The following is a 20,125-nucleotide window of genomic DNA, read 5'->3' on the forward strand; positions in this document are numbered from 1 at the left end:
TCTGGAGCCCTTTGTATCTCAGATTTCAGAGCTGTAGGTTGAACTAACTGTAAACCATTCTGAATGTTTCACACTTCTGACAGTGACAATACATCAGTGCCCTAATTTTCTGGAAAGATCATTCCTTGTTTAAGATGGGGGGAAAAAAAGGAAAATTCTTTCCATCACATAATAAAGTGTTAATAAAACATGAATTTTGTTATTGGAGTGACCAGAGAATGGATGGGGACTTACTATTCAATTGCTCCCGAAATATTTAAAACATGAAAAGGTTTACTGTTGCTGGATCATTGTGTAAAGAGACATTTACTTCGCAAAGTGAAAATTAAGCATAGTTTTGTATCTTTAGTGGTTTTTTAGTTCCCATTTTACTACTTCTTTTTGTGTTTTTACGAAATTGTAGCTCTTTAAAAACAGTGCTTACCAGTTGTTCTTCTAAGTAACTCTAGTAAAAATAATACAACAAAAAGAGTGCTGCTGGAGTTGTTCTCTCTGCTTGTATAGTTGCAGCTCTATTCAGAAGCCAGTGTGGCTCTCTTGCAACTGAATAACCCCAAGGGTTTCCAGGAACTGAGCAAGCAAGCAAAGAAGAACATGACTATAGATGGGAAAGAATTGACGCTTAATCCTGCTTATTTGCTGTGGGACCTCAGCTCTGTCAGTCAGGTGGGTAAATTCTCTTACAGCAGGTAAACACTACAACATTTCACAACTGTAAATAGAGGCTAACTAGTCAATGACAAGGAACATGGGATTTTTTCCAGAAGCTTGGTAGTATTAAGAATCAAATATTTATTACCTTGTAAGAAGACATCACAAGAACACTATCCAGTTCTCAAATCAATGGGAAAGAAGGATCAAACAGTGTTTAAATTACTTAGTTTAAATTTTAAAATACTTAGTTTAAATTTTCATGTTCTCTACTAAGTGAAAAATGTTGCCCTCTGCACATATTCTGATAAAGCTGTGTGTAGTAAAGTCCTGAAAGGCTTAACTGGTCCTGACTGGCAGATAAGCAGGCTTCTTGTGTGGGGAGATAGAGAGTTTTTTTAACAAACATGATTGTCTCATTCCCAATATATTTCTTAAGCAGTTTTTGCTTTGTGGCATCATTTATGCTGAGCAAGCTTATCTTTCATAAATGTTCAAGTCCTGAAATACAGATATCTGTAAGGAAAGGAGGTTTACCTTAAATGCTTTTGATACAATGAAGGATGTTTGGTTTAAGAACAGGAAATTAAATAACAAGGTGTCTGTTATCAAGATAAGATATTCTTTAATCTTCAGGTTTTTCCTTCTGCTGGAATTTAATTTTTAACAGTAAATGCCAAGTGGCATGGTAAGTGTGCCCACTCCTGAAAGGCTTGCAGTCTGTCTTTATATCCTGTGACCTGGGCTTTTGGGGAATTCTTCCTGGTTAATTCCAACCCTGAGCTCAAACTTTATATTTCCCCATGTTGAAATTGGGGTTAATTTTGTGAGTAGGTACCTAGCCAATGGCTGCTGGTGGTGCTAAAATGTTTTCAGTCATTATTCTTTTGTGAATGTGAAATCTGTGTTACTGTACATATTAGAAAACTTCTGTACAGTGTGTAGAATCTGCAGTGAAAATGGTAATTATTATACATTCAAGTATTTTCTTGAGTTTTCTGTTTCATTTGGGCTTTAGAAAAGTTTCCTTTTAGACAGCCTTACTTGTTGGTTTTAGGAGAGGTCATTAAGCTCTCATAAAAGTGAGAAGAAACATGTTCCAGTGTCCTGAACCTAATTTTGTTACTTAACTGATAAGTTTCTAACTGAACAGTTTTTTATTTAATAAAAATATATGGAAACATTTAGCTATTTGATAATAAATATTAGGCTAAGTTCTGTTAATTTTCTCCTGCTTAAATTCTTTAAAATAATAGAGCAGGGGATAATTGAAGAGCAGCTACATTATGACACTTCCAGTATATCTATATTAGGTGACATTTATATACAGCTCATGATGCAATGTACTTGAAACTGGATTTCTGAAAGGTGATGTTACTGGTTTGAAATGCAGGAGGGGTATTTTTTCTGCTTCATTCTTCAAGAACTTCTTTCAGCATGGTCAGCAGACATCCTAATGATACCAGGTGCTCAGCCAATGATGTCAGAAGACTGTATTGTTCACCTTGATAATTTGGAAGAATATGATTCTTTATAAGAATAATAGTTATTATCAACGTACTTTTTATTTTTGAACTTCTAAGTCCTGAAGTGCTTATGCACCCATATGCCAAAGCACACTGTCCTTATCTAGCTGGATCAGAACTTTAGTGTCCTATTTAAAATCTTAGGAGAGATTTCTTTTTCTTTTTGTAGTCCAAGCAGGATGAAGATGTTTCTGCCAGCCGCTTCGAGGACAACGAGGAGCTGCGCTACTCCCTGCGATCGATAGAGAGACACGCGCCTTGGGTACGGCACATCTTCATCGTCACCAACGGGCAGATCCCCTCCTGGCTTAACCTGGATAATCCTCGGATAACTATAGTCACACATCAGGTAAAATGCAACAACACTGCCACTGTGAAAGGGCCAGCAAAGATTGATTTGAAATGCAGTTATCCTCTTGCAGCAAAAGGCTGCGTTTATTTGGATGAAGTGACAGCCTCTTCCCTCGCTCACCCAGGGTTTTATCATGTATGTCCTTACATTTGGGCTGAACAGATAGCTGAATATATATCAATCCTGTATTTAGTACACTCTTCCAAATATTGAGGCTTCAGCTAACATATACCCATGTCTAATTTCCTTACAGAGTCTATTTATAAAAACCTGGGGAGAAGAAAATGTAATCTGAATCTATAAACAGTCTCTCAGAACCAGTAATAACCTAATAAGCTTGTGTTGAGACAGGATGGATTACAATTACTGGAACAAGGAAGATGGCTACAAAAAAAAAGTAGCTATGCATTCTCAGAATGTTATTTAAAAAGAGAAGATGAGTCCTTCAAGCTTCCTGAATAAGTGAAACCAAATTCTCTAGGAGCATATTACAAATTGAGGAGTAATTTTGGTATCTGGACATGCTATAGGAATTCTGCACCGCCAAAGTGCTAAAGAGATTATTATTCAACTTGTTCTGCTGTCTGCTGGTGAAGTTACTTGAAAAAGATTAAGCAATCCTGACTTTTTGAATACTGCAACGGGTTCATATTGCTAGAAATTTTGTGCAGCCTGAAATGAATGAGAATTATAAATGTGTACTCTGAGCCTGGTCCAGTACTCACTGAAAGAGGAGTGTGTTAAAGTTTGTGACTTTGTGAGCAATCAGGTGCAATTTCTTAGTTAAGCAGAAGAACTGAAAATAGTTTTGTGTGGGGAAAAAAGAGATATCCAAGTATTTTTTTGCTTTGCTTTAATATCTTTTTTCTTTTGTATCTATCCTCATTCTTGATAATTTTTTTTTAGTAGTTAAGTATCAAGTATTTGTGTGCCTGACTGAAACAGTTTTTGGATGTCTGGGATTTTCTTGTTTTAGGAAATATTTCAGAATGTGAGTCACTTGCCTACCTTCAGTTCACCAGCTATTGAAAGTCATATTCATCGTATCAGTGGCCTTTCTCAGAAGTTTATTTATCTCAATGATGATGTTATGTTTGGGAAGGATGTTTGGCCTGATGATTTTTACAGTCACTCTAAAGGTCAAAAGGTAAGCCATTATGATAAGATATTTTAGCAGAAGTAGAATTGCCATTATGACAAGGTATTTTAGCAGAAGTAGAATTTTTCTACTCTAATGATAAAAGTCAAAGGAATGCTACTTTGAAAGGGAGAGCTTTAACTCCCCCTTTTATTTCTAAAGGTTCTTGTTCTTAACAAGACAACTGCTGGCTAAGGTTTAAGGTGTGGAAGGCTCTTCTCTGTATTCATATGTATGCTGTGTTTGCAGGATTACCTTCTCATACTCACTTCGACATTTGGGTGGTTATAATGGTTCCTCTGTCAGGATTCACTTTAGTTTCAGTGTTGTTCTCTAATTCTCTTACTTCCTGTTGGAGCACTGGTAAGACTGATGTGGTGTTTGGCAGTTGCCAGTCTTCCTTCCTTGCAATTTTTTTTGTTTTTTGGTGGGAAATACTCAAAACAAGCAAGAATTATCTTTTCTGTGGGAACACTGAGGTCAGATGATATTTGAACTGGTCCTAAGTTTACCATTAATTGCCTCTGCTCAGACACCCATAATATCTTTGCCCAATTTGTATATGATCATATATATATATATAATTGTTTGCTAAAATAATAGATATTGTTCCAGGTTTATGAGTGTAAAGTAATTTAGTATTTCAATAAACCCATTATCAACAACTGGGGTTTAAGCAAGGAAAACAGGCTGAGGAAACATTAGCAATAGTTATGCACACACACTCTGGCTGCCAGCAGGGTTTTTGTTCATTAGCTTGATCTACAAGAGTGACATGGAGAAAAAAAAAGAGGATTTATGTATTATTCTTTCTATTAAAGCAGTGGGTACACAATGCACCAGAGACCAATGAATTAAACATTTTATGCAGGCAGATGTGCACACTTGCACACAAATACAGAAGGGCAAAATTAGTTTAAGCTACATTAAAATAACTGTTTTGGTACCTGGGGATGTTAGGAAGCTTTTAGTTGCTTTAAATCTTTAAGGATGGAGGCATATAACTGCAAAACCATATTGTTACAGCATTTGTATTGTTCTTTTGTTATACATCCCAGCTGTGGTGATGAAGTCAGCTTAGGTGCAGTGTTGTTTGTGATAACCCGATCAGCAAGTGTTACTGTAGGAAAATGTGCTGCTAAAATCTTGAAACAATAAATTCTAAAGGAAAATGTGTGGGGTTTTTAATGCCTCCTCAGTTGAAAGAACACACCCATGCACACTTTTTTTTTATCCTGTCAATTCTTAGGATTATTTAAGTCATAGAGGATGAGATGCTTCAGGGGTTATGTTCAACATGTGCTGCTTATCTCATGACTGGTTAGTAATGAAGAAACATTTTGAGTCAGGAGAATGAGTGAACTGCAGAGCTATTTCAGAGTTTAAGTTCACCCTTCCTATCTGACAAAAGAGAAGATATTAATTTTAATTGGAATATGGTTTGCAGAAGTAGATTTGGCAAGTCCTACTTTCCATTTCTGCTTGTTGCTTCTTTGTTGTATGTCCTTGGGTATTCTTCAGTTCTTCCTTCCCTTTGAAAGGGATAACAATTGCTTTACAGACAATGGGGTTTAAATTCTATTTGCAAAGTTCTGTGAAATCTTAAGGCACTGCACACAGGGAGACATTACTGTAAATCTCCATATTCAAAGAAACAAGCTCAGCTGACTTTTATTTGCCAGTCCTTGTCTCAGACTTTACTGTTGTTGCAGGTGTACTTGACTTGGCCTGTGCCAAACTGTGCCGAGGGATGTCCTGGCTCGTGGATTAAAGATGGTTACTGTGATAAGGCCTGTAATAACTCAGCATGTGATTGGGATGGAGGTGATTGCACTGGTAAGACAGCAATGCTGAATTTAGGAAAAGAGAGCTGTTTGTTTTTCCTGACAGGAATAATTGTGTAATTTGTCTTTTTCGTATAACTGCAGTATTTGCCTCCTTTAGTAATAAAAAAAGTTGACTTACAGATTAAAACCTTATTTCTTGCAAACTGCAAATTTTTGTGGAAAATGACAGGAAATGATAGGGCATAGGATAATCTTTCTTTAGGTATTAAATTTGACTAGTTGAATGGAGAGGTTTTGAAATTTTTGATATACAGTATTATATACTTGGATTCCTAATCCATATAATGGATTGTGAAGCTGCACTATTAGCTCCTAGATCAAATTTTCAGGACTGCAGTGTAATAAAACAAAGTGGTACTCCCAGATTGAGGAAGTGATGCCTTTCTAGGAGACTGCAAAGTCAAGACTGCAAGCACAAGGAGTAGTAGATAAGTTTTCTGCCTGCATTTTTGAAGTTAAGATATGTTGGCACTTAGGAATCAAGTGAAAAGGTTATCCTAAGCTTCTACACTGAGTGTAAAATCTATAGTATGCACAAACTCTCAGAAGTCTAGTTAGGCTTTGCCCCTTTTTAATTTAATTGATGATTGTTTAGTCTTCAGTCTAGCTTTAACATGGTGGCCTTAATGTGCCTTTCTTCAGTTATTTGAAATTCTTACTTCTGGTGGGTTTGTTTTTTTTCTCTTTTCTCTAGGTAACAGTGGGGGTAATCGCTATGTTGCTGGTGGAGGAGCAGTTGGAGGTATTGGGAATGGCCCACCATGGCAGTTTGGAGCAGGAATAAGTGGTGTTTCATACTGTAACCAAGGCTGTGCTAATTCCTGGCTAGCAGACAAATTCTGTGACCAGGCCTGCAACGTCCTCTCATGTGGATTTGATGCTGGTGACTGTGGCCAGGGTATGTAAAAAGCATTGCTGATGAACTTCCTGTGGGGATTCTCTTGAATTGCCTGACCTTTCCTGGTTCATCATTACTCTCAGACTGTACAATGTCTGTACAAGATGTCCTGTACAAGCATCTTTACAGGACTAAGGACAGTTGAATTGATGATTCATGTAGCAGTTAAGTTGCAAGAACCTCTCTAATGCTGACAGTGTTCAAGTCTGGTTCTGGGCTCTTGCCAAAGGCTGCTTTCAGTCACAAGTGAACTTGTCTGAAGTTTATTTGGATATGAAAGATTAGCAAGGAGTGAATAAAATGATTTAAAGTGCTGTCTGGTACATGCAGGAGAAGATTTTTCCTATTTGGAAGAGCTGAGTCTCCCCTGCATTTCAGCTGGGACAAATGTGTTTCTGGTGATTCTATTGCTAGCAGTGAGGTTTTGTTCCTCTGGGAGGTGACAGATAATCTGTGTTCTGATGTGAGAGCGAAAAGTTCCTTTCAGCCTATCTGATTTTAAAATTTCAAATCAAGATGCAGCCCTGTAGCAGTCAACTCTACCTGTTATAATATTACTTTCCTAAAATGTGGCAGAAATGTAATTGGGGCAAGTTGCTTATGACTGATACATAATTTTAAGTGAGGTGATAATAAGACACTTTAGGCTCTCCAAGTAGAGATTGAAAGAGTGGTGAATTATACTGGCTTTTAGAATTAGCATGGGAGTGTCTGGTGGCATTATATATCTGAGTATGTTCTAGTCATCCATTACTGAAGATAAGTGAGCAAGAAGCTGGAAACTAGAGTAAGTGTTCTTTCACAAAGCTGTCTCCCTGTTAATAGAGTGACTGAAGTGTTAAAAAAAGAGTGAAAGATAAAATGTTACACTAAAAATTGACATTAATTTGTTTTGTTTGTTGTTTGGGTTTTGGTTTTTTTTCCAGATCACTTTGAAGAGATGTACAAGGTGATGCTTCAGCTTAATCAGACCTACTATGTTATTCCCAAAGGTGAATGTCTGCCTTACTTCAGTTTCAGTGAAATAGCCAAGAAGGGAATTGAGGGTTCATACAGTGATAATCCAATTATCCGACATGCTTCAGTTGCTAACAAATGGAAAACTATCCACCTAATCATGCATAGTGGCATGAACACAACTGTGATCTATTTCAACCTTACCTTCCTAAATAAAAATGATGAAGAGTTTAAAATGCAAATAGCTGTTGAAGTTGATACTAGGGAGGAACCAAAACAAAACACAACTTCCGTGCAAAAATCTGACTCTGATTTTAAAAGTGTAACTTCAGTACCAGAAGCTGAAATGATATTTGAGGATATTCCAGAAGAAAAACGCTTTCCAAGAGTCATGAGACGTAGAAATGACACAAAGGGGAGTGTACCTGAAGAGTTGATAATCCCATCAGTAAATGTGTCTCTTCTTCCTGAAGATGTCCAACTAGAACTGCAGAAACTGGACTTAAAACTACTAAATGGTGATATAACTCAGAAAGGATATAACCTATCCAAGGCTGCTCTCCTGAGACCTTTCCACTTTTTAAGCACAGCAAAGAGTATTGTAGGCCTGGAAAAAAAGGGCATGCATAATCATTCAGAAAATCAGAACCAGAGCAGCTGGGAGAAGCCTTATAAAGATGTAAATGATGGCAAAATAAAAAGAGTAAAAGCAAAGGAAGAAGTTCCTTCGAGGCTTATGGGAGCAAAGGGGACTGTTGTGACAATGAGCACAAATAAACATATTTATAAAGTACAGCCTAAAGACACACTTCCCTCCCAGAGCATGGGGAAAAGAAATGAAACTCGAGAAAAAGTATTGAATGCACTCATATTAAGGGAAACGCAGAAATCAAAACATACTGGGAATTTTGATACTGGAGAAGACACACAGGGGATGGAAGGATTAAAAGAGCATGAGCAGGTGAATGCAAATATGAAGGAGGGGCCAGTGGGAAGAAAATTACAGTCTTATGCTGGAAGTTATCAAGGCTTTTTGCCATGGGAGAAAAAGAAGTATTTCCAGGACCTTCTTGACGTGAGTATCTTAATGTCATTCCTTACTGGAATAGTTGCATCTTTCTGCATTTATTGGAATATTGTTCATATGACTTATACATTTGAAATGTGCTTTGCCTTTGAAGAAAATGCTGGAATTTTTTTTTTGAAAGATACTTTTCACATAAAATGTGACTCGTTTATGATCTGGGCCTCTCTTAGCTAGGTGGTAAAAGCCAAATAACTATTTTTGTTCTCTTTCTACTACCTTTTCTTGGTCCAATTCATTTTTTGTTTGTTGTATGTTGTCACAGGGCTATTGCTCAGACACATAGCACTATAACAGAAAGGTAAATTTTGTTTTGATTGTATTTATGCAATTATGGATTCAGTTTATGTTTAAAAAATGCAGAAAATTGGTGTAATGATAATTAAATTCTAAAAGTTGAATTGAAAGTCTTCAAAGAAACTGCCTATCTAGATTGTGTCAAGAAAATGTATAGGAAATTTCCTCTGCTTCCATCTATAGCATTTTGGCAGTTTTGAAAAGCTCTAGAAGAGAAGATACTGTGCTTCAGTTGGTAGCAGCTGCTTCACCCTATTTCACATAGAAAAGGGCTATTTTTTAGAAAATACTCTCTCTGTTCATCTGAGATTGAATTCTGCATGAAGAATCTTTATATTCATAGGATTTCAATTTTCATATATGGATGAAAAATCTGCAAAAAAAGGCAGTATTACAAATAAATCTGATGAGAAATAGGGCCCCAAGTGTGTGTGAGGTTAGAGCACAAATATTAAGGAAGCCTTTTATAGAATAGTTTACCTCAAAGTATGAAAGCTTTAAGGAAAAGTTTCTTTTATTTCTTTTTAAAGGAAGATCTAAGAAGTATGAAGAAAAATATAAAAAAATTCTCTTCCCAGTTTCAGATATCGAAAGAGTTGGCAGCTGGCTGAAATATCATTTTTTCTGCATGTCTAGTGTTTTCTGACTTTTTCAGTAATGTAACCAAGATTCATGCCTGTCTTGGTCTTTAGGAAGAAGAGTCATTACTCAAACAAATGTCATACTTTACTGAAGGTAAACATTTTGGAAGGCAGCTGAAAGATACGTTTGCTGATTCCCTTCGATATGTCAATAAGCTGTTAAACAGCAAGTTTGGATTTACATCTCGTAAAGTCCCTGCTCATATGCCTCACATGATTGACCGTACTGTTATGCAAGAGCTCCAGGATATGTGAGTGTGCTTTTGCTTGGAATAATACAAAACTGTGGGAAATTCTACCTTTCTGTTGCTTTGCTGTAGCCATTTCCAGTGTGTTAATGGCTACTGAAAAAAATTATATTTTGGAGAAGGAAATAAGAAATTTATTACAACATGATAGTTGGGGTACAATAAGATTTTTGAGGCACTTTTGAAATTCTGGATAAGAATTTATTTTTAGGTAAGGAATGTTTTCTTCAAGAAATTAGGGTGCTAAATGAGTTTTCATTCTTATCTAGGTTTCCTGAGGAGTTTGACAAGACATCATTTCACAAAGTGCGTCACTCTGAAGATATGCAGTTTGCTTTTTCATATTTCTACTATCTTATGAGTGCAGTTCAGCCACTGAACATTTCTCAGATCTTTGATGAGGTTGATACAGACCAGTCAGGCATCTTGTCTGACCGAGAGATTCGCACTCTGGCCACGAGGATCCATGAGCTACCATTAAGTTTGCAGGTACTCTTTCTTTGCTGATTAACTTTTAGAGCAACTTCAGTTTTAAAGTCCAAAATGGTTGCAATAAAACGAGTCAACTTTTATCTTTGCTTGTAGCATCAGTAACATTTAGCAATTTTTAAATAGTACCTGGAAAATATAGCATTGTGTTCTAATTATCATTGTTTGGTTGTTTTTTCTGTGGAGTGTGTGATCAAACTGAGTTGTAGCAGCTTCAGAAAAATAGCTCACTGCTGTCTGAGTTCAAGAAAATGGTGTGAGTTTGTCCAAAAAAAGTTCACTGCCAAGAGTTGGATCCTGCTGTGCTTACTGTAGTTTCTGCACATAGTAAAAGGTAGTTCTTGCCCTGAGGAACTTGTGGTTCAAAGAAAGAACTGAGAAAAAAAGATAGCAAGGAAGCCATACCAGTAAATGGTATGGATAATGTACAAAGACTCACACTTCTGTTCTTCTAGCAACCTCATAAACAGAGACATGGTTTTTGTAGGACTTGCATTCTTACAACATACAGGTAGAGAACAAAGTGTGCTGGTTTTTCTTTACAGAGAGGAAATGACACAAACCAATGAAACAATTGTTTGTAACACAGGGCTCAAAATGGTTGGCATAGTCATAACACAGCCCTGCTTTAGTGCATTCCTGGCCTGTACCTTAATCAGAAAATCTTCCTGTGCTTGCAGTTAACTCTTCTGTTTGTTTGCCTGATTTGGGATTTAATGTGCCAGTGCTGATTCGGGAACTCTGTACTGTCCTGAAATTATTCGTAAAGGTGTGCTTTTCATTTTAAATGAAAATGACATTAAGTCATGCCTTATCTGGTCTCAATTAAACTCTGTACTGAGCAGTTCCTTTACTTTATAGGGAGTCCCACTGACTTAGCAGTTACTGAAATGGATGAGGTCTGCTGAATATTAAGTCATCTTCTGTGGACAGCAGCATGGAAACTTGCGTACTTAACATTAAATACATTTGTGCACCCTGCATTTTTAGAACTGTCAGTGAGAAAATCAGTAGGATTTTAAATGTTTTTTTCCCCTTTCTTTCTGCTAGGATTTGACGGGTCTAGAACAAATGCTAATAAATTGCTCTAAGGCTCTCCCTGCCAACATCACTCAGATCCATGTTATTCCTCCAACTCAGGAAGCGTATTATGATCCAAATCTGGTAAGAAACATTGATCTTAAAAGATGCTTATTTTCTTTCCTGAGTATGTATTTATTTTACTTTAAACGCTGGTTTGATTTCTATTTACAGGAATTACTACTTTTTATGTACATGAAGTAAGTGTTACAAAATGAAAATTTTACAGGCTGCTTCCTAACTTACTAACCCCTAATTTTCTTTAAAAGTAGAGAAAAGCTGAGATTTAGGATGTTAATTATAATTGGGATTTAAAAAGTCATCCTTGTTAAGAAAATTTACTGCAGTGAACCAGAAAGACAGTAAGCCCAATACCTCTCTGACTAGAACTTTCTGATAAGTCCTTATCTGAATTACAACCCATGTATTCAAAAAACACCCTAAAATCCAAAAATCTCTGTTGTACAGAGATTGCCTGGCCAGTTTTACTGGTGGCCTTTGTCAGAGAAATATCAGAGAGCTGTCAAGTTAGTTAGAATTTTTGAATATTTTACTGAGAATGAAGTTGCAATGTTTTTGCCAAAAAATAATTTGCAAAATAGGAAATTGTGTTGTTATGCACCAGTATTGTTTTGTTTTTTCCCCTCCACAGCTGATAAAAAAGCTATAGCTTTTGATTCCAGGAGAGTAAAGTATGCAGGCCACTCTAGCTGTATTACAAGTTTTCTTACAAAGTACACCTTTATAACACTGTGTAATCTTCAGTAACCCATAATCTAAACAGTGTTTTCTTCCAGCCTCCAGTGACCAAAAACCTAGTGACTAATTGCAAACCTGTGACTGACAGGATTCGTAAGGCTTACAAGGACAAAAACAAATACAGGTATGTTGTGGCAGTCCTGTGAAAAGAGATGCTTTGTGTTGTAAGCCATAGGAGGAGGGATACATACACACATGACCCAAGATTGCATTTGTGTGCTAACAAGTCTTAGTTCAAGCTATTTTAACAGTGGAACTAAAGAAATATACTGTTGTTAACTTATTGTGCAGAGTGATATGGATTTTTTCATAGTTTGCTTAGTGGACTAAATACTTTTGTGTTACTTGTGTCATCTTGGGCCATTTCCTCATTTGTGCTGTACAACAGTAAGCCAGAGTATGTTTGGGTGGCTGGAGAGTGAGTGCAGTTCACATGGCATATCAAGAAGGAAACAGCCTTCCTGTACCTAGAAGTTGTAAATCTACATCATCCTTCCTTCTACTGAAGCTTAAAAAAAAAGAAAAGAACAGAAAAAAGGATTTTAGTTTTAACTACCTTGTACGTTTCCTTGAGATGGAGGAGTGACAGTGGTGTGAGCTTTGTAAATGGAGGAGGATCTCAGGTGAGACTTGAAGAAGCCTTCAGGATACTTTTTTATATTAAGATAAGTGAAGTGAAAAATATAAGTGTGGTATCTACCACTAGTAAGACTGTTTACCTGGAGTCAAATTATATGCTTTCTCTTAGAATTTGGATCTATGATTGATAGGTAACCACCTATCTAATAAATCTACAGAGAAGTGGTTCTGTGCAAGAGCATGAGCTGAAAAATTTAAATGTATCGATAGAAAGCAAATGGCAAATTTTAATGAAGGTTGGCCAGTGAGGTTAGAAATGTTGCTCAAAAATATTAAATACAAGATTGATATGTATTGAACCAGACTTTAGGCTGTTTTATTAATGTATAAATGTTATTTCAACAATAAGGTTTGAAATCATGGGAGAAGAGGAAATTGCCTTCAAAATGATTCGCACAAATGTTTCTCACGTAGTTGGTCAGCTGGATGACATACGAAAAAATCCCAGGTATCCTGTTTTGTGATTTGTGTGAAGTTGTGAGATGGTTTTAATTTTCTGATTTCACTCTTTAAACTTTTTTTTTGTATTTAAAAGATAATTTATTATCATGTATTTTTAAACTGTTTGTTACAGGATAAGACAAATTTGAACCAAAAGTTCTTCTGATTTTTTTTCTGTTTGACTGAAGCTGACTAATCTCCCATGCCAGAAGCTATCTCAATAATTTGTTACATTTTTATCTACCTAAAATCTTCGAAAACTTAGAAACTTCAGCTGTTTTTGAAGCTTTCATTTTTGCCATTCTAGAGGGCATACAGTTTATATTGCAGGCAATTTTATTTTAAAAGAAGAACTTTTTGACCTGCTTTATGCAGGTATTTTATACTAGGAATTAGGTATGGATTTTTTTGTTACTAAATCAGTTTTGCATATTCATTGTGCTTTCAAGCTCTTTTACTACATGGAAAGAATCTTGCTTCTATCTTCAGAAAACCAGTTTTCTGCCAGTTTAATGACTTTGGCTGCAAGAAGAGATCTGACAAGTGTCAAAAGGCAGAGCAAGGAGGAAAGTAGAACCAGGTACCTTGGGCCAGGGAAAGTGAAGCCTCCTCTTTTGGTCACAGAAGGCTGTTGGGTAATCTCAGCTGCCTGTAAAGCTATAGCATAATTTGTATTTGTGGATAAAGAGTAGATTCCCTCTTTCCTCTCAACATTTTTGCTGGGTTATTTATTCAGGAAGGGAAATGCTAGTCTTGAGGCATTTTACAGCTGAAGGTGGTTTGTATCTAATGCTATTCTTTCAAAGAGTGCCTTCTGGCTACATAACTCCTGCATTCCAGTAGCCACAATGATCCATTTTAAAACAAAAGTAGGCAGTGCTCTGGCTCATCCTGCTGCTTCCTTTTCCTTCTCTAATTTTTTGTCTGCTGGCTACAAGTTGTTTTTTTTTTTAAAGGTAGGGGTGATTTCAGGTCTTGTGAGGCTCAGAGAGGCCTGAGCAACATAAGTTTCTCACCTTGAGTGTTCACAAAGTGAGAAGGAGTCGATTACCTGGGCTCTATTCCTGTGAATAACAGGGCAGTACTGTAGTCTTGTTAACAAAGGAGAGCTGGCACAGTTATGTAGGCTTGCCATTTCCTTCTCTTTGCCACGTTTTACTTGCATACAAACCAGTAATTATAACCAGTCTCTAAAAGCAGGTTTTTAGTGCTTGTCTTGCAATGAACTAAAAGTGTCACTCACTTACTGATCTGATGTTTGGTTTACACCCTTAAGGCAAAGTGAGCATTAATTGTCTAGGCATTAATTCTGCAATATCCAAAGAAATGTCATGTTTGGTTTCTTTGGGATGTATTTAAACAGTTTTTCCATTAGAAATGGGCTAATATCCTCATCAATCCTATACTTTGCTGTGTGTAGCAATCTCTCAGTCTATAAGCAGTATCTCTTCACCATGAAGCTAAACAGGAATATACACTCTAGGAATACAGCTACTGCATTCCCAGGGCTAATGAGCTGCCAGTCCAAGGAACGAGGTCAGGGATAGTCCAGAGTTAACTCCCAAAATGCTTAGAGTGTAGCCATGATTGCCATAACCAGCTGCTTTGCATAGTATCACTTGATACAGGAGATAGAGCCTGCTTGTTTTTGGAGAGCCATATTTTATCTTCTCAGATGTAGCAATTTGAATGCCTGGTTATGCCCTGCATGTAATTGTCTAGAGCAAGGTGACCAGTTATGCCAGATGCAGTACCTTACCTCTCAGTGCTAATTCCCTGTGTGTGATGATAGACAAGCTCCAGAGCTCTGCTTATTTCCAGATTCCTGTAGAAGTCTGAACTTTGCTCTTTGGGGGAGCACACCATACTACATAGGATACAGCTGACCAGAACTGCTTATTTACAAAGGTTAGCAGTGACAAGGCATATGTCATCAGATATGATTTCTGCCTCCAGGGAAAATGTAGGTGTCTTGTATCTCAATATAAATAAAGCACACAGCCTTGCCCAAATGTGGGAAGGGGCATTTTTGTTGTCAAGCACCAGGTCAGAGTGGCCAAGAGTACATAGCAGTCTAGCACACTAGCTGCTGCTTTAGTTTCAATTCTTTGCAGTAATTTAGTTCCATGGTTTTTACATGAGAAATAGCTCTGTGCAGGAGCCATTATTGGGAGAGTGCTTATTTGGTCACAGTAATTTCCATGTAAATTCTATCCAAATTGTTGGTTTTTTGTATTTTGGTTGGTTATACAAGTCTAGCTTTGGGCCTGTGATTCGACAGACCAATTTATATAATGTTCTCAGTAAACTAAAGTCTAGGGACCAAGCTTTGCCCTCTCTTAAACAATCTAATATAGTTATGTTGATTTTCTCTAAAGAATTCAGCATGCACACTAAAATATTAATAATTTACTATGTTTCCCTCCTACAGTGGAGCTCACTTTGTTATTTAAGAGACTTTACTCATGATAATTCAAAAGTATAGAAACCCTTACCCAGAGATTAATGCTGTGTTCAGTGGGCTCTGGGATGGTGCACACTCTAATGCCCATTAGATGGCAGCATTACATAACTAGAAATGTGGCATGTCACTGGATTCTTCTTTGGAGGTTTTGACTTGCTGTCAATCCTAGTGCTCTTAGCATTAAAATGAAAATATTTTAAAATAATGCAACAATAAAAAAATATGTCTGTTTGGTTTTAAAATGATATGGCTTCAATTTTGTTCTAAATGATGGTTTGTTTTATTGGTTTGACAATGCCTTTCCCATGTTATCAAGGAAATACTCTAACAATGTCATCTTGTTTCCTAGAAAATTTGTTTGCCTAAATGACAATATTGATCACAATCATAAGGATGCACAAACAGTGAAAGCAGTGCTTAGAGATTTTTACGAGTCCATGTTTCCCATCCCTTCCCAGTTTGAACTGCCAAGAGAATATCGGAATCGTTTCCTTCACATGCATGAACTCCAAGAATGGTATGTTCCACAAGTTCTTTTCAAGTTACTGTAGTGCAGTAATATATCATTAGCTAAGATACTGCTAACAAGCTGGTTTTCCCCCAGTATTGTCATGAAAGATTTAACAGTCAAAATAGCGTGGTGAGATTTGAATGGACTAAAATATGAGATCTGCAAGATTTGGGTTTTTCCAGTGCTTAAATAGTCATCAATATTTTCAAGGTTCCTAACCTACTGCAAACAAAAGTTGTTGGTTTGTTCTGTTTGTTTGTTTTTTTAAATAAAAACAGGAATTCTAGCTTGCTTTAAATTTAAAAAATCCCCCAAACCATTATTACATTTCTGACTAAGTGATTTTTTACAATCTGTCACATAGCAATAGCCATCTGGGTAAAAATCAGAAAAGATATATGTGTGTCTCCTTTTTGTATAATATGTGAAATTTTTGTGTGTGTTTATCTCTTGCCATTTTATAAATAACAACTGAAGAAATTGGAGTAGTCGACTTGAGAAGACAAGCAAAACATTGACAGAAAAGTGACAAAAATGACACAAGACTAACATAAACCTGTTGCTGATCAGCAAATCATGAGAAATAGAAATCATGAGAAATTTAGTAAGAAAATAGAAAGCATTAGAGGAACTCTAGAAGGAATCAGAAGGATTGTAGGCATGATTGTAGTGCTACAAGCCCTGCTGTATCAGTGGCAGAGGGAGCAGGGGCCAAACCCATTTAGCTTTAGAAATTCTGCTAGAGGAGGAAGCACAGTGTTGGCTCCCTTTTAGAGACCCTCCATCAATTCTTCTTGTAGCTTCAAAAAGACACTTTATTTTGTCTTGTTTGTAGCCAAAGATGATTCTGCCAGGGTGTGTTAAGGCAGATTAAAATGCTTGTGGAAATCAAAGTATTTTCAGAATCCCAGGGCAGCCCAGGTTGACAGGGACCTTGAAAGATGATCTGGTCCAACCTTTGATGGGAAAACGTACTTAGATGAGACTGTCTCCTGCCAGCTCTCAAGTGTCCTGCCTTCAGATATATAACTGTAGCACGTAAGGGAATTGCAGTTTGGTCAAAAAGGATATAGTGTGATGCAAAACCACAGTTGCCACAAGTAGATGTGGCACTTGGAGATGTAGTTTAGGCCTGGACTTGGCAGTGTTAGCTTAACAGTTGGACTCAATCTCTGAGGTCCTTTCTCCCCTAAAAGATCCCATTATCTAGAACCCTGAGCAGTCATATCTTGGAAGCTTCCAGTGGTGCAGGCTCTACCCTGTCTCTAGGGAGACTGCTCCAGAAATGATTGTTTTGACTATAAAAGATTTCCTTATATCAAGATGAACCTCTCCCAGTCCAACTCGTAGCTGTTGCCCCTTGTCCTCTCTGTGTGGCTCTTTGTGAAGAGAGAGCCTATGTCCTCTTTTTAGTCATCCTTTAAGAGGAAAAAAACTGTCTTTGCATGTTTTGTGGAAACTCTATAAATATTTGCATTTATGATATATGAAGCTGTTTTTTTGTTTCCTTCTTTCTTTGTACAGGAGGGCATATAGAGACAAGCTCAAATTCTGGACCCACTGTGTTTTAATAACACTTATTCTATTTACAGTCATCTCATTTTTTGCTGAACAGGTAAAGTTAATGTCTTCTTATTAAATATGTATAACACTTAACAGATTGTGGAATCTTCAGAATAACATTGGATGGATTTTTTAAGTAGGTTTTGAAGAATAGATAGGATTTTCCTTTCATAAAAGTAAAGATGTTACGTGACTCATGAATAGGTTGCTTTAATTTTTAAGTCACCATGTTGAGATTCCTTGAAAAGAGAGTCATATGGGGAGAAGGAGAGTGGAACCTTCTCGGGTGCCTTGTGACAGTGAAGTCCATCACCAGTGTGCTAAATTTGGATGCTCAAATTTAGTAATTGTTTTTGAAATTCTTGGTCTGTTAACATGGATATTGGTAGAAGTGTATATTAAGTTAAGAGGAAGAAAAATTAGTCCAGAAGGGGTCTTAAGTTTCTTAAAGGCCTTATCAAAACCTCTTCCTTAAGTAGTTGATTGCAAAGACTCCTACTGAATTCAAAAGGTTTTGAATCTGACTAAAGGGGAAAAAACCCTTGAGTTCTGCAAGCTTAAAATGGCTTTCTTGAACATGATTAGTCCTGCTAAACTCAGAGGGAGTCAATGGAACAAATCATATGGGTAATTCTTTGCAGGTTGGGGCCTTAAGTAACACTTTCCGTGGTCTGATGAAGAGGGTGTAATTCTTGAAAGGTTGGCTTTTGATTATTATTTTTTTCCCACCTGTAACTTTTGCATGACTCTTTCCCTTGATTTTCAGCCTTTTTTATATATTAGAAAACTCCATTAGTAACTTGATTTTGGAAGGGGATACTCAACTCAGTGGTACAGTTAGGAATCTAAATACCATTTTAAGATGCCAGCTTTGTGCTGATCTTTTAAAAATAGAATGTAGCCTGGTGTTAATTTAAATACATAAATTACCTTTAAAATAATCAGAATAAAGGCATGGTGTATTTTTTCACTTTCTGCTTGTATTCTGATTATTGAGAAGTCTAGTGGAAATGTGCACATCTAATAGATGAATTGGAGTAAAAAATGCCTTTCTGGTATAATCAGAAAAAAAAATACAGTACTGAGTATTTACTATGGGTGGTACAGATTTGATAGTGTCTAGGATGAAAACCTGACCAGCTGTGGACCTTTAGCCCAGCATAAAATACATATTGTGTTTTTTTCTCTCCTCAGCTAATTGCACTTAAACGAAAGATTTTTCCAAGGAGAAGGATCCAAAAAGAAGTTGGTCATGAACAAATCAAAGTGTAGAAGAGCTTTACTTTGGAGATCAGTCTACCTCAAGCTGTGATTAAGCATTTTAAATGTCTCTTTCATAAGTGTCTTTTCTGGTTTGCTGTTTAACTGTATTGATATGAAGAAAAAAAATCATGCACCTACATTCGAATCTCTGCAGTACTCTTCATGATATAAAAGCTGCTGGAGCTGTGACATTGCAGAAAAACAACAACAAATAATTGCAGGACACCTGTACATAGGCATTTTTCAACAGATCTTACTTTACAACTCTTAGTTCATGGCCATGTTATCCTTTTTTATAAAAAGGGTTACCTAAACAAATGTAACTGCATTTATTGCAGTGGATGTTGCCAACTAGATAAAATGTTGGAAGGAGAAGTTGTTTGGGATCAGCTTAAGAAGTCCTTGATCTTGCATTCCAAAGCATTTTGCAAATTTCTGTCATTGCTGCTTTTTTTAGCCTTCTGGGGAAAATGGAGAATTATGTAACTTGTCATTTAAATTTAGAATACATTTATAGATGTTGACATTCTTTAAAGCACAGTGACAATTCATCTCCCTATTTGTAGTGTATGATTGGGATTTGAAAGAAAGGTATGCTACTAAAAAATTACACAGTAATAACATCTAATGGTTTATTTGAAAGATGTTTTATATCTGGTGTATTATAGTCCAAAGAATACACAAAGAAATGGTGTTATTTCTTGGCTTGATTACAAAGAGAGGTTGTAATCAAAGGAAAATGATCAAGGTAAACTATTTTACAAGCATTGTAAATGAAAAAGCAAAAGTGCCTCTATATGAATGGGTAAAAAACTGTTTCAAATTAGAAATGTATGGGGAGCAGTGTTTCACTTCATAAAACAATATTTGTACTGACATACGAAGCTGTGGTGTTTTTAAATTTCACGGGGTTTGGCCCTGTATTTTGCTGAGATATCAGAGTGGTGTGGTTTTATGTGGGAAAGGGTACTGAATCTTTTCAAGCAGAAATTTTTGGTGGTGTATCTTCACTTAATTGTATTAGCAGTATTCAAAAACCATTAATTTTTTGTAATCGGATGATGTACAAAATGTATGTGCATATGTACTGTAAAATACTTGGCTTGCTTTGAAATTACTAAAACGCGATGAAAGTTTTGTCTGCCGTTTCTGTTTCAAAGTCAACCAAAGCTCGCACATTTTGGCAAATTAGCCAGGAACCTGTATGAATCTTTACGTCAAGATTTCTAATTTTTTTTCCGTTGAAAACCTTGCAGCTTTAATGATTTAATAGCAAT

The 20,125-nt window shown here is 36.5% G+C and overlaps 1 protein-coding gene across 2 annotated transcripts in view; it reads left to right on the forward strand.

Moving 5' to 3' along the window:
* Nucleotides 1-19,985, forward strand: part of GNPTAB (N-acetylglucosamine-1-phosphate transferase subunits alpha and beta) — a 39,421-nt gene extending 19,436 nt beyond the window's left edge. Inside the window, exons 8-22 of one of the 2 annotated variants that reach the window (XM_077178272.1) lie at nt 505-666; nt 2,347-2,526; nt 3,506-3,676; nt 5,380-5,503; nt 6,209-6,412; nt 7,339-8,444; nt 9,443-9,642; nt 9,909-10,128; nt 11,179-11,292; nt 12,006-12,091; nt 12,956-13,054; nt 15,861-16,028; nt 17,547-17,637; nt 18,227-18,284; nt 18,780-19,985. In XM_077178272.1, coding sequence (XP_077034387.1) covers nt 505-666; nt 2,347-2,526; nt 3,506-3,676; nt 5,380-5,503; nt 6,209-6,412; nt 7,339-8,444; nt 9,443-9,642; nt 9,909-10,128; nt 11,179-11,292; nt 12,006-12,091; nt 12,956-13,054; nt 15,861-16,028; nt 17,547-17,637; nt 18,227-18,274 — 2,973 coding nt within the window. In that variant the 3' untranslated portion in view covers nt 18,275-18,284; nt 18,780-19,985. The remainder of the gene's footprint in view (nt 1-504; nt 667-2,346; nt 2,527-3,505; nt 3,677-5,379; nt 5,504-6,208; nt 6,413-7,338; nt 8,445-9,442; nt 9,643-9,908; nt 10,129-11,178; nt 11,293-12,005; nt 12,092-12,955; nt 13,055-15,860; nt 16,029-17,546; nt 17,638-18,226; nt 18,285-18,779) is intronic. The other variant, XM_054630975.2, reaches the window with a different exon arrangement.
* The last annotated feature ends 140 nt before the right edge of the window (nt 19,986-20,125 follow it).

Source organism: Agelaius phoeniceus, chromosome 5, assembly GCF_051311805.1.
Source record: "Agelaius phoeniceus isolate bAgePho1 chromosome 5, bAgePho1.hap1, whole genome shotgun sequence".
Classification (NCBI taxonomy): Eukaryota; Metazoa; Chordata; class Aves; order Passeriformes; family Icteridae; genus Agelaius; species Agelaius phoeniceus.